This window comes from Myxocyprinus asiaticus, chromosome 13 (genome assembly GCF_019703515.2).
Source record: "Myxocyprinus asiaticus isolate MX2 ecotype Aquarium Trade chromosome 13, UBuf_Myxa_2, whole genome shotgun sequence".
NCBI lineage: Eukaryota > Metazoa > Chordata > Actinopteri > Cypriniformes > Catostomidae > Myxocyprinus > Myxocyprinus asiaticus.
In genome coordinates this window covers 1,587,817-1,600,590 of record NC_059356.1, presented here as the reverse complement: position 1 = coordinate 1,600,590, position 12,774 = coordinate 1,587,817, and the positions used below count along the sequence as shown (strand labels likewise).

At 39.8% G+C, this 12,774-nt stretch overlaps 1 protein-coding gene across 2 annotated transcripts in view; it reads left to right on the top strand.

Annotated features, from left to right (window-relative positions):
- The window catches only part of rnf213a (ring finger protein 213a), a 104,428-nt gene that overhangs the window by 38,551 nt on the left and 53,103 nt on the right, over window positions 1–12,774 (top strand). The window contains exons 18-37 of one of the 2 annotated variants that reach the window (XM_051714302.1): window positions 962–1,154; window positions 1,251–1,424; window positions 1,514–1,666; window positions 1,759–2,381; window positions 3,825–3,984; window positions 4,087–4,304; window positions 4,391–4,528; window positions 4,946–5,110; window positions 5,208–6,483; window positions 6,567–6,748; window positions 6,838–6,993; window positions 7,117–10,710; window positions 10,858–10,982; window positions 11,087–11,182; window positions 11,270–11,391; window positions 11,470–11,586; window positions 11,684–11,748; window positions 11,863–12,016; window positions 12,108–12,243; window positions 12,417–12,608. In XM_051714302.1, coding sequence (XP_051570262.1) covers window positions 962–1,154; window positions 1,251–1,424; window positions 1,514–1,666; window positions 1,759–2,381; window positions 3,825–3,984; window positions 4,087–4,304; window positions 4,391–4,528; window positions 4,946–5,110; window positions 5,208–6,483; window positions 6,567–6,748; window positions 6,838–6,993; window positions 7,117–10,710; window positions 10,858–10,982; window positions 11,087–11,182; window positions 11,270–11,391; window positions 11,470–11,586; window positions 11,684–11,748; window positions 11,863–12,016; window positions 12,108–12,243; window positions 12,417–12,608 — 8,039 coding nt within the window. Of the gene's footprint in view, window positions 1–961; window positions 1,155–1,250; window positions 1,425–1,513; window positions 1,667–1,740; window positions 2,382–3,824; window positions 3,985–4,086; window positions 4,305–4,390; window positions 4,529–4,945; window positions 5,111–5,207; window positions 6,484–6,566; window positions 6,749–6,837; window positions 6,994–7,116; window positions 10,711–10,857; window positions 10,983–11,086; window positions 11,183–11,269; window positions 11,392–11,469; window positions 11,587–11,683; window positions 11,749–11,862; window positions 12,017–12,107; window positions 12,244–12,416; window positions 12,609–12,774 lie in introns of both variants that reach the window. The other variant, XM_051714301.1, reaches the window with a different exon arrangement.

Below are 12,774 nucleotides of genomic sequence, written 5' to 3'. Positions count from 1 at the left end.
TCTAAAAATACTAATAGCTATTGACTCCTTTTGCCTACTGTCATTAAACTGGTCTTGATAGATTCCGTGGTTCATGCCGAGAACTGTGATACCAATTATGACATGATCAAGCAAACTTCCTTGTCCGCCAATTTTAAATGTTTTGAAAACATACTTTTTCAAACTCCTCCTAGACTGTTTGTCTGATTTGCACGAAAATTGGCCTGCATCATCTAGAGAGACTCACAACAAAGCGCTATTCACAGAATTTTAATAAACCATACCGTTTTCGAATGGCGCGTCAACGAATTCGACGAAGAACGCACAAAATGAACTTGAGGCTGTATCTCCGCAACGCTTCGAGGGATTGAGACGAAACTTGGTACGTGTCATCACCATTAGGCCCTGAGGTTACCTGTAGCGTTTTGGCGCACTGCCCCCTACTGGTCAGGAGATAGAAAAATGGCTATTTTGGCTTATAACTTTTGAACGCTTTCCTGCATGATAACCATCATGCCCAGATACTACCTGAGCAGTTTCAGAACAGCGCCACATACTGGACAAAAATTCTAAGAAGTAGTTATTTTTAAAATAAATGTTTTTTTTTTGATTGAAAGTTTACTTTTTCTAACTCCTCATACACTGTTCATTGGACTCTAACCAAAAACATGTCACAAAGCTTCTTTTGCTGCTCATGGTGCCGATAATTGGCTTGACCCCGGTATCGCTGCTTGCAGCTATATTTAAGATTACTTTTCTTCCCACATTGGCATTTTTTTCCCTTGTTTAAAGCACCAACAATATTTGGTGGAGTTTATGCTTAAAACAAGACAAGTCTTAATATCTTGCGCAATTTTGCCTCAAGTAAATTAGAAAAATACTGATGAAGAAACATGCGTTTTTGCAGTTTAAGCATTTAAATAAGGCTGAACACAGGTGCTGTTGTGGAAAGCAAGTACAAATAAAGCCTACTTTTTAACAGACTAAATCTGAGGGGAGGCTTTTTGAGAGATTCAGTAGATACAGAGTAAACTGGAAATTTGGAAAGCTTGTGTCCACCATCATCCTAAAGTCCTGGCCAAGAGATGACAAAGGGACGTATCTGGACGATGAAGAAGTGATTCTCCAACATCTTATGGATTGGACTGCCGCCAAAAATATTTTTCAGCTTCATGGTATTTCTAAGGTTTCCCTCAGCATGCCATTCTTAAGTTAAATGTTTCTGCTCTTTTTCTGTGAATCAATGACCTTTGCTTTTTTTCGTTCTTCAGGCGCTGATGAAAAAATGTTTGAACAGCTTTCTGATGAGGCTAAAGAGAAATTTGACATGGCAACCTCCGTATTCACAAACGTTTTAAATCAGCTTGTCAACGGGAAAATCAAGATAAAGCTTCTCAATCACATCCTCCATAAGCAGAGCACTTTCTTAGAACTGCTTGATTTAGGTAAAAATACTCACAGATACCATCTAGATCTTGTTTTGGATGTGAAATTTTACACTAACAGTAATGTCATGACCCTACTGTTTTTCCAGACTGTTTTTGTGACAGTGAACAATACAAGGACACCAATGCCATGAAGAGGCTCCTTCAGTCTAGACAAAAGGAGGTGAAGGCTGTTTATCATGAGAGCACGCTAGTGGAGGTTCTCATTACAATGTGCTGCAATCTACAGGAACATGTGACAGGTATATGCTTTCTATCGAACACAATCATGAAATGCTTTGATTGAAAAATATAAATACATATCAAATAATATTAGATGTCCTCTCTTTTACAGTTGATTTTGAAGGGTTGGAAGAAAAACACAATATTGACATTGATGAGAAAGACCTGGACTGGTTCATGGAAGTTCATTTATTAAACCAAATTCCCACTGAAAATTCGGGAGTAGTCACCTACTTTAAGCTTGATGATGAGATCCAATTTATGGCAGAGATCCTAAACACCTTTAAGGACAGCTACATTTTCAAAATGTGTTGGGTGAATGAGGCTAAAAAGTATGTCATGAGAAGGAATGATGATGAAGATGCTGAGGAATCTAACCCGGAGGATGAATTGTTTATTACACTTGAAGAGATTTACAATGACGTATTTGAGCCATGCCACGATGAATACAAAAACATATACAAAGGGCTTAGAGATGGTAGCATCACTTTTGAAGATGTTGATGTAACTTTCAAAGCCTACAAGGGAAAGTATGATGAACTGGCAGCGGATTTTGCAATCATGTGCAAACTGGACCTCAGTGATGGCCAACGATGGGTCCAGACAAGAATCCAGCAGATCGAGCAGTACCATGAGCTATATCTTGCAGTAGCATCAGCTCAGGTGGTAACGATGGTCAAACAAACCCTGTGCCTACAAGGAGACTTTCAAGTCTTGGAGAAGTTGCTTGTGGCTGTAAGTCATGTACTGTAATTTTCACCGTGATGCTCCCTATGGTTAGATAAAGACTTAAAGGTCATGTATAATTTATTTTTTTTCGGTTTCAAAATACTCAACAATAACCAAGCCATTTGAAGGTGAATCCCCCCAACCTGTGTTAACATTGTGTGATAGATCACAAACTCTCTTGTGAAGGAGGAAGCGGGAGCCGGACAAACAATCCACGTAGTCTTTTATTTAACAATACTTTTCAGTACAAACACAAGGTTTGCTTTTCAGCATAGAATAAATGCACACACTGTAACACAGCTGTGTGCATCACTCTCTCCCCTCTGGCGGTCTGAACTGCCCTTTTATCCCTCTTAGCTCTCACTCCAAACACAAATAGCTGTTAGAGATAATTTCCCAACGGTGTCAATCCTTACTCGCTCTCCACAGACTCCGCTCAGCCATGCCCACATCACCACACATTGGCTTGTTTGTTTGAGCATCTCAAGCAGCCTAACGTAGCACCATGGGGTCTTCAAATGGAGTTTGGGGCGGGACTGTCTGGTTTTCAACCAATGGCAGTGTGGAAGAGTGTTTGGAAAATCTGTTTGATAGGGTGGTCACGATAATTTGTAACCAAAATTTTAGTAGTCTGTGTCAATACCAGTGAAATTTCACAGTTCTCGATACCAATTTCGATACCACAGCAAAAATATTGTAATGTGTTATTGAACACACTCCTTTAGGCTATTTAAAAAGTGCAATGTAAATAATAAATTAATCAAAATGCTTGTTTCCTTAAAGTGTTGCATTACTTAAGTGTTTTTAAGTAGGTAATCAATAAGTGATAAGAAATCAAATTAATATCTAAAATGTTAAACAAGTAAAAATAGAACAAATACTTTTCAACATACCATTGCATTTTTCTTTTACCAAACTTTTATTCAGTACAACAGCACTCTTGTTTGTATTGTATTGCTTAGTTTGCATTATTTTTATTACCATTTTTATTATTATTATTATTACAGTGAATATTACATTTTACTATACAGTTGTAATATATTTCTGTCGCAATTTCTATAATTTCAGGCATCTAGCTTTTATTTTGATGTGAGCTTTTATTTTGCCATTTGTTTTTAACGGAAGCTTCAAGCTATATATACAGTAGTATTATTTTTTGCATTAATTTTGTCAGTCAGTCATCGTGTGGGTATCTAATTAAGTCGGTACTACCCGTACCGCATAACTGCATAAACACTGGTATCGTGACATCTTTTTAAATTTTACTACCGACTTTGTACTGAAGTACCAGTACTTTTGACATCCCTACTGTTTGAAAACAGTAATCATGTGTTGAATTCCTTTTGGAGAAGCTGGTTGCTTCACCCTAAAGCCAATTATTTAATAATTGCATTTTTATTTTAAGCAGACAATGAATAGGGTAAACCCATGACACTTTCTTTCTTTCAGACACACTTGGATTTTAAAAAGGAGCGTCTTGACAGCATTGACAATGAGTTAATGCAGGCAAAAACTGTTCTTGTAGACATCACGGAGTCCCGGAGACTGTGCCTTGAGGAGCTAGGCCTCAGAAAGAACTTTGTTATGTGGGTTAAAGAGGCACTTGAAGGTAAATTAAGGTGTTCACACTTGCTGTTGAAGGTTATTTCATAATTGTTATGCTCTTTTGTAAGCAAATGTTATTCTGCAACATCCTCTTTCATCACTTCAGACATAAATGAGTTGAAAGTATTTGTGGATTTGGCCTCCATCTCTGCGGGAGAGAATGATTTGGATGTGGACCGTGTGGCCTGTTTTCATGATGCTGTTCTTGGCTACTCTTCAATGCTCTATGATTTAAAACCAGATGCTGGCTTTAAGCTCTTTAAAGAGATGCTGAAGAAATTGTGGAAGGCACTTGATAATGACCCCAACCTCCCCAAAAAATTGGTAAGATGTACTGCTAGTTTTGAGAACCAGAGGAAGAAGAATAGATTTGTTACATTCTTGTTCATGAACATTATCTCTGGGTTCAGCATGATTCTGCTAGGCACATAGAATGGTTGAAGACAGTCAAGGACAGCCATGGGTCAGTGGAGCTGTCTTCTCTATCTCTGGCATCAGCTATCAACAAAAACGGCATCTACATCATCAGTGCGCAAAACCAAAAGAAGGTTTGTCATCACTGATTGAATAGAAATAGACCTCTAAAGATACATAGAAATGTTTATAAACTCTCAGGTTTTTGCTAACATTGCACAACAATTCTCTGGAAAGTCCTTCTAAAAACAGCTGAAGGTGTTGGGTGTTTTGGAAAATGTTTGCTGGTTTAGGAGGTTAACCAGCTGGGCTATCAGCTGGTGGGCACCTGGCTCTGGTGGGAGACCAGTTAGAAACCAAATACCGTGTTCTAAAACAATTATCACCTGGATTTTTCCAGCAAGGTTTCCATGAGGAGCAGTGACATATAACATTAGTGCAATGTTTTTTTTTGTTTTTTTTTTGCCTCTCTTTACTGTTATTGAAAGGTTTGATTGATGCAACAGTATTTGGGAAATCTCAACCCTTGAATATTGCTTTTCTTTTTTCAGTTATGTTTGGAAAATATTATGAAGCTGCAGATCATAGAGGAGAATGATGAGGGCAGTGAGACACGCAATTACTCTCTTGAAGACCTCAGGGACCTTCAAAATAAATTGATGCTAATGTCTGGCAAAGGAGATCAAGGCCAATATGAAGTCGATCGATTTGCAGAGGTGACTTCTGACCTATTAACTGTTATTAACTGCTATCTTTTCACTATGACAATTGTAATTATCCCTAAATGTTTTATTTTTATTTTTCTTGTTCCAGGTCTTTGCCAGTGTGCAGAGGCTGGCCTCTGCATTTATGGATTTATTTGCTGCTGGAAATCCACTGTTCAGACACTGGCAGGCAAACATCAACTGTAACAGTAATGAAGCATGCATCATTATGGACTTTAACTTAGGGAGTGTTGTTAGTGTTATCATGGTTGAAGGAGATGTTACAGAACAGCTGCCAGAAGTCTGTAAGAAAATGGAGAGATGCCTATGCTTCTGGAAAGATTTCATGAACAAGCAGAGATCTCGGCATTACTACTTAAACTATTTTACTGCAGAACAGGTAGTTTACCTGTGCAGTCAGCTCACCCAGACAAATGTGACTAATATGAAAGATCAAGTTCATATGATGCTCTCCTTTGTCAAGCCTAATTGCTCCCCTTCAGATTTGAGGCAAGCCTGGCACAGGCTGCAATACGAAGCAATAAAGAAGGGTCCTGAGCAAAATGATGACTTAGACTTTCAAACCTTTGTGATAGTCCCCTGTATCGTTGAGAATTATATGCATGTTGATGAGCCCTGCCCATCGTTTGATGACTTCGCAAGTCAGTTGGGGCAAGCTAGTGGGTCAGAAAAGCTAGATGTGGTTTGGAATGCTTACATGCGAGACATGAAAAATTTCCTGCCAGACTCCCTTGATGTTGCAAGTCTTGGATATCTTCTTGAAATTTTGGCCACCAGCCCCAGTGAATATGAGGGAGATTCCTTAAAGGTTACGGGAACAAGGAATATTCAGAGAGAACTGCCAAATGGACTGGCTAGTGGAAGACCAAATCTCATCATCTGCCCCTCTGAAGAAATGCTGACGTCTTGCATTTCAATTTACATGAGCAGCAAAGATGAGCCTCTGCCAACCTATGATGAAGTACTCCTCTGTAGTGCTTCCACTCCATATGAAGAAGTGGAACTTTTCTTCAGGCGCTGTCTCACTGCTGGCTATAAGGGAAAGAAGATCTACACAATGCTCTACGTGGACCAGCTTACCTACGAAGTGAGCTACAAAGTGGAGCAATTCTTTCAGCATCAAAAGGCACTGTGTAGAAATGATTACAGACTGGTGTTGGTATGCAGCTCTAATAAAGAACATGCATACCTTCCCTCAGCTTTTAGTCAATTTAGGTTGCACTTGGTTCCTAAAGAACCACTGAGCAGTATTCAGCAATACCTTGTTAGGCATTTTACAGTTCCAGATGATGTATCCAGTGCTGCCGCTGTGTTCAAAGACAGGCAGTTTGTGGGAGTTGTTTCTTCTGAAAGATCTGGAGTGGGTGAGTATGCATAAAGGTTTTGAATTGTTTGAATGAATTTGCAAATTGTAAAAATAAAATGTGTTCTGCGTGATGCTTCCTAGGAAAATCACTTTACATTAAACGAATGTATGAGAAATTGAAGACGATGACCAAGAAGTCTTCGCAGCTGAACTGCATCAGGTTGATTGAGCCAAGAGTTGATGAAAATGTCATCCTTCGGTACTTGCTCAACAGCCCCAAGAAAAAGGAGCTTTCAGTCTTTCATTTTGACATCACCACCACGGTATCTACCAGTTTTTTTTTTTTTTTGGTTTACAGATAACATTTTTTGTAGTTGTTTTTCCATATAAATCATTGATTACGTACTTGCAGGTAAAAAAAGGACTCCATGAATTTCTATTCAGGCTATTAATCCTTGGATACCTCATGGACTCAGAAGGAAACATGTGGAAAAGCAATAATAAGAACTTGTATGTCATTGAGGTCCTTAGACCTGTTGGTGGTGCATCCCGCAATGGCACACAAGCTGTAAGTAAATTCCCATTTCATAATTGAGATGCATCATAAATGCATTACACATTATATAAATCTAGGTTTTTTTGGCATTAATCAGACTGATACCTCATGTGTTTTTTGGCCTTTTCATGGCAGGGTGCAAAAGTCCACTCTACCTTCCTGGATGTGTTTCCAAGTATCTACTGTCGTCCACCCAAAGAGGTCCTTGAGTTGGAAATGAGAATCAAGGAGGAGTGTGATGACCCCCTTATGGATGACCAAGAGTTCAAAAGTGAAGCCTACCAACGTCCTTACCAGTACCTACAACGTTTCTACAATGGTGTCAGTTTGGATGGTTTCATGTACAACGGAGTTGAGGGAACTCATGTTGAATGCTTGCAGATGTTGTTTGTGTACTGCGGCATCATAGACCCCTCTTGGGCAGAGTTGAGGAATTTTGCCTGGTTCCTGAACTTGCAGCTTCGGGATTGTGAGAGATCTGTATTCTGTAATGTTTCTATCATAGGGGACATTCTGATAGGATTCAAAAGTTTTGTTGTTGAGTTCATGATTCTCATGGCTAAGGATTTTGCCACTCCTTCACTTAGCATCTCTGACCAGAGTCCAGGAAGACTGCACAATGACATTTCTGGTGCCAATGAAGAGGACTTGGCTCCCTTTAGGATAAGAAAACGATGGGAGTCAGAACCACATCCATATATTTTCTTCAATGATGATCACGAGTCCATGACATTTATTGGCTTTCATCTTCAGCCAAATGCACAGAATGGGGTTGATGCAATTGATCCATCAACAGACACATTGATCAAAAGTAACATCATGACCAGAGAGCTTTACGAGGGCCTTAAACTACAGAAAGTTCCTTTCAATATAGATTTTGACCAGCTCCAGAGATGGGAGAAAATTGAGAGACTTTCAAGGGTCTTGGGAATACAGTGGCCTCTTGACCCAGATGAAACATACGAGCTCACTACAGACAACATTTTGAAAATGTTGGCAATTCATATGCGCTTTCGCTGTGGGATTCCTGTCATAATCATGGGTGAGACAGGTTGTGGGAAGACCAGGCTAATAAAATTCCTTTGTGAGATGCACAGAAGTGGAGTTGCCACTGACAACATGAAACTAGTCAAGGTTCATGGAGGAACAAGTTCAGACATGATTTACACCAAAGTTAGAGAGGCAGAGACCATGGCATTAAGGAACAAGCAGGATTATGGTTTTGACTCTGTGTTGTTTTTTGATGAGGCAAACACAACAGAGGCCATAAGCAGCATTAAGGAAGTCCTCTGTGACAACACTGGTGAGGGAGAGGATTTGGCACGCAACACTGGCTTGCAAATCATTGCAGCTTGTAACCCATACAGGAAACATACAGACAAAATGATCCAGAGACTGGAGTCAGCTGGTTTGGGATACAGAGTTAAAGCTGAGGAAACAGACGAAAAACTTGGATCCATTCCTCTTCGTCAGCTTGTGTACAGAGTGCAGGCTTTACCGCCTAGCATGATTCCACTAGTTTGGGACTTTGGACAGCTCAATGACCATACTGAGAAAATGTACATCAAGCAGATTGTTGAAAGGGTAGTAGAAACCCATTCCATTGATGATAGCTTTATCACAACCATCACAGATGTTCTGTCAGCTTCACAGAGGTATATGCGAACAACAAACGACGAATGTAGTTTTGTGAGTCTGAGGGATGTAGAGCGCTGCATGCAAGTTTTTGGCTGGTTCTACAAAAACAATAAAATGTTACTCTCAGAGCTTTGCAAGTTTGAAAGTATTCAGAGGACAGAGAGAATTGAACAAAATCAGAGGGATACTAATGAAAGAAATCCAATTCTGTGGTCATTGCTTATGGCTGTTGGTGTATGTTACCATGCCTGCTTAGAGGACAAAGACAAATACAGAAGAAAAATCTGCCAGTACCTCCCAGAGACCTACAGCCCAATGAAAGTGATTCAGGAAATCTCAGTTATTCAGGATCTATTTCTGAGTGGAGTTCCAATGGGTGAAACCATTGCTCGAAACAGTGCCTTAAAGGAAAATGTATTCATGATGGTCATTTGCATTGAACTACGAATACCCCTCTTCTTGGTTGGAAAACCTGGAAGCTCGAAGTCCCTGTCTAAAACTCTGGTTGCAGATGGCATGCAAGGCCAGGCGGCCCATTCTGATTTGTTCAGAAAGCTGAAGCAGGTCCATCTTGTGTCCTTTCAGTGCAGTCCTCATTCTACACCAGATGGGATCATTAATACATTCAAGCAATGTGCTCGTTTTCAGGAAGGCAAGAATCTAACAGAGTATGTCTCAGTGGTAGTTCTAGATGAGATAGGCTTGGCTGAAGATTCCTTGAAAATGCCCCTTAAAACTCTACATCCTTTGCTGGAAGAGGGGTGCATAGATGATCAGCCAGTACCCCACAAAAAGGTGGGATTCATCGGTATCTCTAACTGGGCTTTGGACCCAGCAAAGATGAATAGAGGAATATTTGTTTCTCGTGGTGATCCTGATGAGAAGGAATTGATTGAGAGTGCCAAAGGCATTTGTTCCTCAGATGCCATGATTCTTGAGAGAGTGAGAGATTACTTTCAGCCATTTGCTTGCGCATACCTCAACATCTATAAGAAAGGCGGAAAAGGTTTCTTTGGCCTGAGAGACTATTACAGCTTGATAAAGATGATGTTTGCTGTTGCCAAAGCCTCTGATCAGAAGCCTAGTGCAGAACATATTGTGAAGGCTGTGCTAAGGAACTTCAGTGGCAAAGATAATGTGGATGCTGTCACAGTGTTCACCAGCAGACTAAATATCAAAACCAAGCTTGAAAGGATCAGTGCCATTGAGCTTGTAAGAGAGAACATAACAGCCATTGGCCAAGATGAGGAATGTAGATACCTGCTGGTTCTGACCAAAAACTATGCAGCTCTTCGGATTCTTCAGCAAACATTTTTTTCAGAGCAGTGTCAACCAGAGATCATCTTTGGCTCAAGCTTTCCGAAAGACCAGGAGTATACTCAGATATGCCGTAACATTAACCGTGTGAAGATTTGTATGGAAACTGGTCAAACCATTGTGCTCCTGAACCTGCAGAACTTGTATGAAAGCTTGTATGATGCTCTCAACCAATATTACGTTTGTCTTGGAGGTCAGAAATATGTGGATTTGGGACTTGGAACCCACAGGGTAAAATGCAGAGTGCACAAAAATTTCAGGCTCATTGTCATTGAGGAGAAAGAGGTTGTCTACAAGCAGTTTCCAATTCCTTTGATCAACAGGCTTGAGAAACATTTTCTTGACATTAGTACTGTACTGAAGAATGAGCAAAAGGAGCTTGTTAAGGAGCTTGAAAACTGGGTTAAACTCTTTAGTGCTGCTAAAGGCCAACAGTCAAGTGCTCCCCAAGAACGGCATTATCTTCCAGCAGATATTTTCATTGGCTACCACTCTGACACTTGTGCTTCTGTTGTTCTGCAAGTTACAGAGCAGCTCAAAGGGCAAATTGAGCTTTCAGATCCTAGAAAATGCCTCTTAGATGAGGCAAAATTGATCCTTCTGAACTGTGCTACACCAGATGCAGTGGTTCGACTAGACTGCACTGCTCTCTCCAGTGTGGAAAGTGAACACTTGTCAAGGGTGTACTTTGAAGACCAGAAGCATAGCTCCCTTGCTGACTTTATCCTCTCTCATACACAGCAAGCAGAGCTTAGCCATGCCTTTTTCACAGAGGTAAAGCTATTGTAATGTTTTTTGTTTTGTTTTTTTTTTATTTGATTTGTACTCTAGAGCAATCCAAAACATTTATTTCTATGCAGTAATGTTCTTATTAGGTTAGCAAAAAACAATGTGGTACACAACCTTGTCCTAATCTTGTAGGTGACAACATTCTCAAGACTTCTGACAGCAGCAGAATCTGCACAGCTACGGAATATAGTTAAAAATATAGAGCTCCTTTCACTACAGCAGTTTGACACGGAACACTCATTCCTCAAGAAAATCAGGTATTCAAAAACCACTCTGTGCTTGATCATCACCATATATTACATCATAACTTACATACACATTCTTTATTACAGTTAGAGTTAAAACTGTTTTCTTTATTTAGGAATTACTTGGAAAACACCACCGGGAACAAGATACTGATCATCCAAAACGATTTTGATGAAGGCTCCCAAAGTTTGAACGTCATTGCATCTGCAAAGTGAGTTTGATCTGGTCGGTGGCACCTTTTTGTTGATCAGTAAATGCAATCAAAGCAGCATGATTTGAATTTGAAATATATTTCCAGGTATTCTTCTGTCAATGAAATTAACAAATTCAGGAAAGAGGACAATGGAAAGATTTTTGTTTACTTCATCACTAAACTACCAAGAATGGATGGTGGAACTTCCTATGTTGGATTTCATGGTGGTAAGACAACGGTTTGCTTGCATCACTGGACACCATTTTGTTTGTTTTTAACAAAAACTCATTAAAGATTCTTTTAAGGCCCATGGCAGTCAGTCCATATTGATGACCTCAGAAGATCAAAAGAGATTGTCTCTGATATAAAAGCCTTGCAATGTCTGACCATCAGCCAGCTGTTTGAGGAGAAAGCAGATGAAGGTGATGGTGGATTTCATGGTTTAATTTTAAATGATTGAAAGTTGCCTTTAAAGGCATGACCAGAAACCTCAGGAAATCTGAATTTTATTGCTTGCAGCTATGGAGGTTGAGAACATGTACACAGAGGCCGAACAAGAGAAGATGGAGCTAGAAGACAATACTGTGGGTCAACAACAGCAATATATTTAGAGTATATGTTGAACATCTGTCATGTTCATTAGAATCTAGGTGGACTCAGTAGGTCAAAATGTTCTTTTTCATGTCCTATTGGTACAGGGCTTGAAACAATTTTTGGACACCTCAGCGCTCGTGCGTAGCTGTGTTCAGAGTGCAGTTGGCATGCTCAGAGATCAGACTGAGGCAGGCACCCGCAGCACCAGGAGAGTAGAGATTCTGCTAATGCTCTTGACTGACAACGAGACTCTTCAAGGTCTGAGAGCGATTGCCAGTGCTATTATTTTTACAGTTTTTATTAACTTTATTATAAGTTGTCACTGATATTTAGATATTTATATTACCAGCTGCATTTCTGAAAACTGTCAAGCAGCGACTTCACTCGCTACTGCTGACTCTCGATGAAAACACAATTTCGGCCAAGAGCTGGGTCTCCAAAGAAGCACAGAATATTGATGCCTTGCAGGAGGGTGGGACATTTAGGTAAGTGTAAAGAGAGCAAGTGTGCATTTTTCAAACGACTAGAAGTTACATGGATGGATGTTTCACGTGGAATCTTATCAGATTGACTAAGCTTTACTGACCTTCGGAAGCTATACCTTACGTCTCAAAAAACTTCACTTTCAGGCTAATATTTTTTCAATTTGCTTTCTCAGACATGCCCTGTGGAAGCGAGTGCAAGCATTAGTTACTCCTATCTTGGCCCAACTCATTTCAATTATTGATCGTGACTGCAATCTCAACCTTTTGCTGGATGAAAATTCTGGAGAACCATTGAAGAAACTATGGTTGGACATTTTCGGAAATGCAAAGTTACTGAATGTTCCTTTCACAAAAGTGGACAACAAGTATGTTATTCTTTGGAGTCAAGATTGATTTTGTAACCACTTAAGCCAGACACCTAACCTATGCAAGTGCATGAACGCTGATACTGAATGTTTATTGCAAGCTACCTGATTAATAACACATCCAGTTTAATGGTACAAACATTTGAGGGTTACTCTATGATCCTCT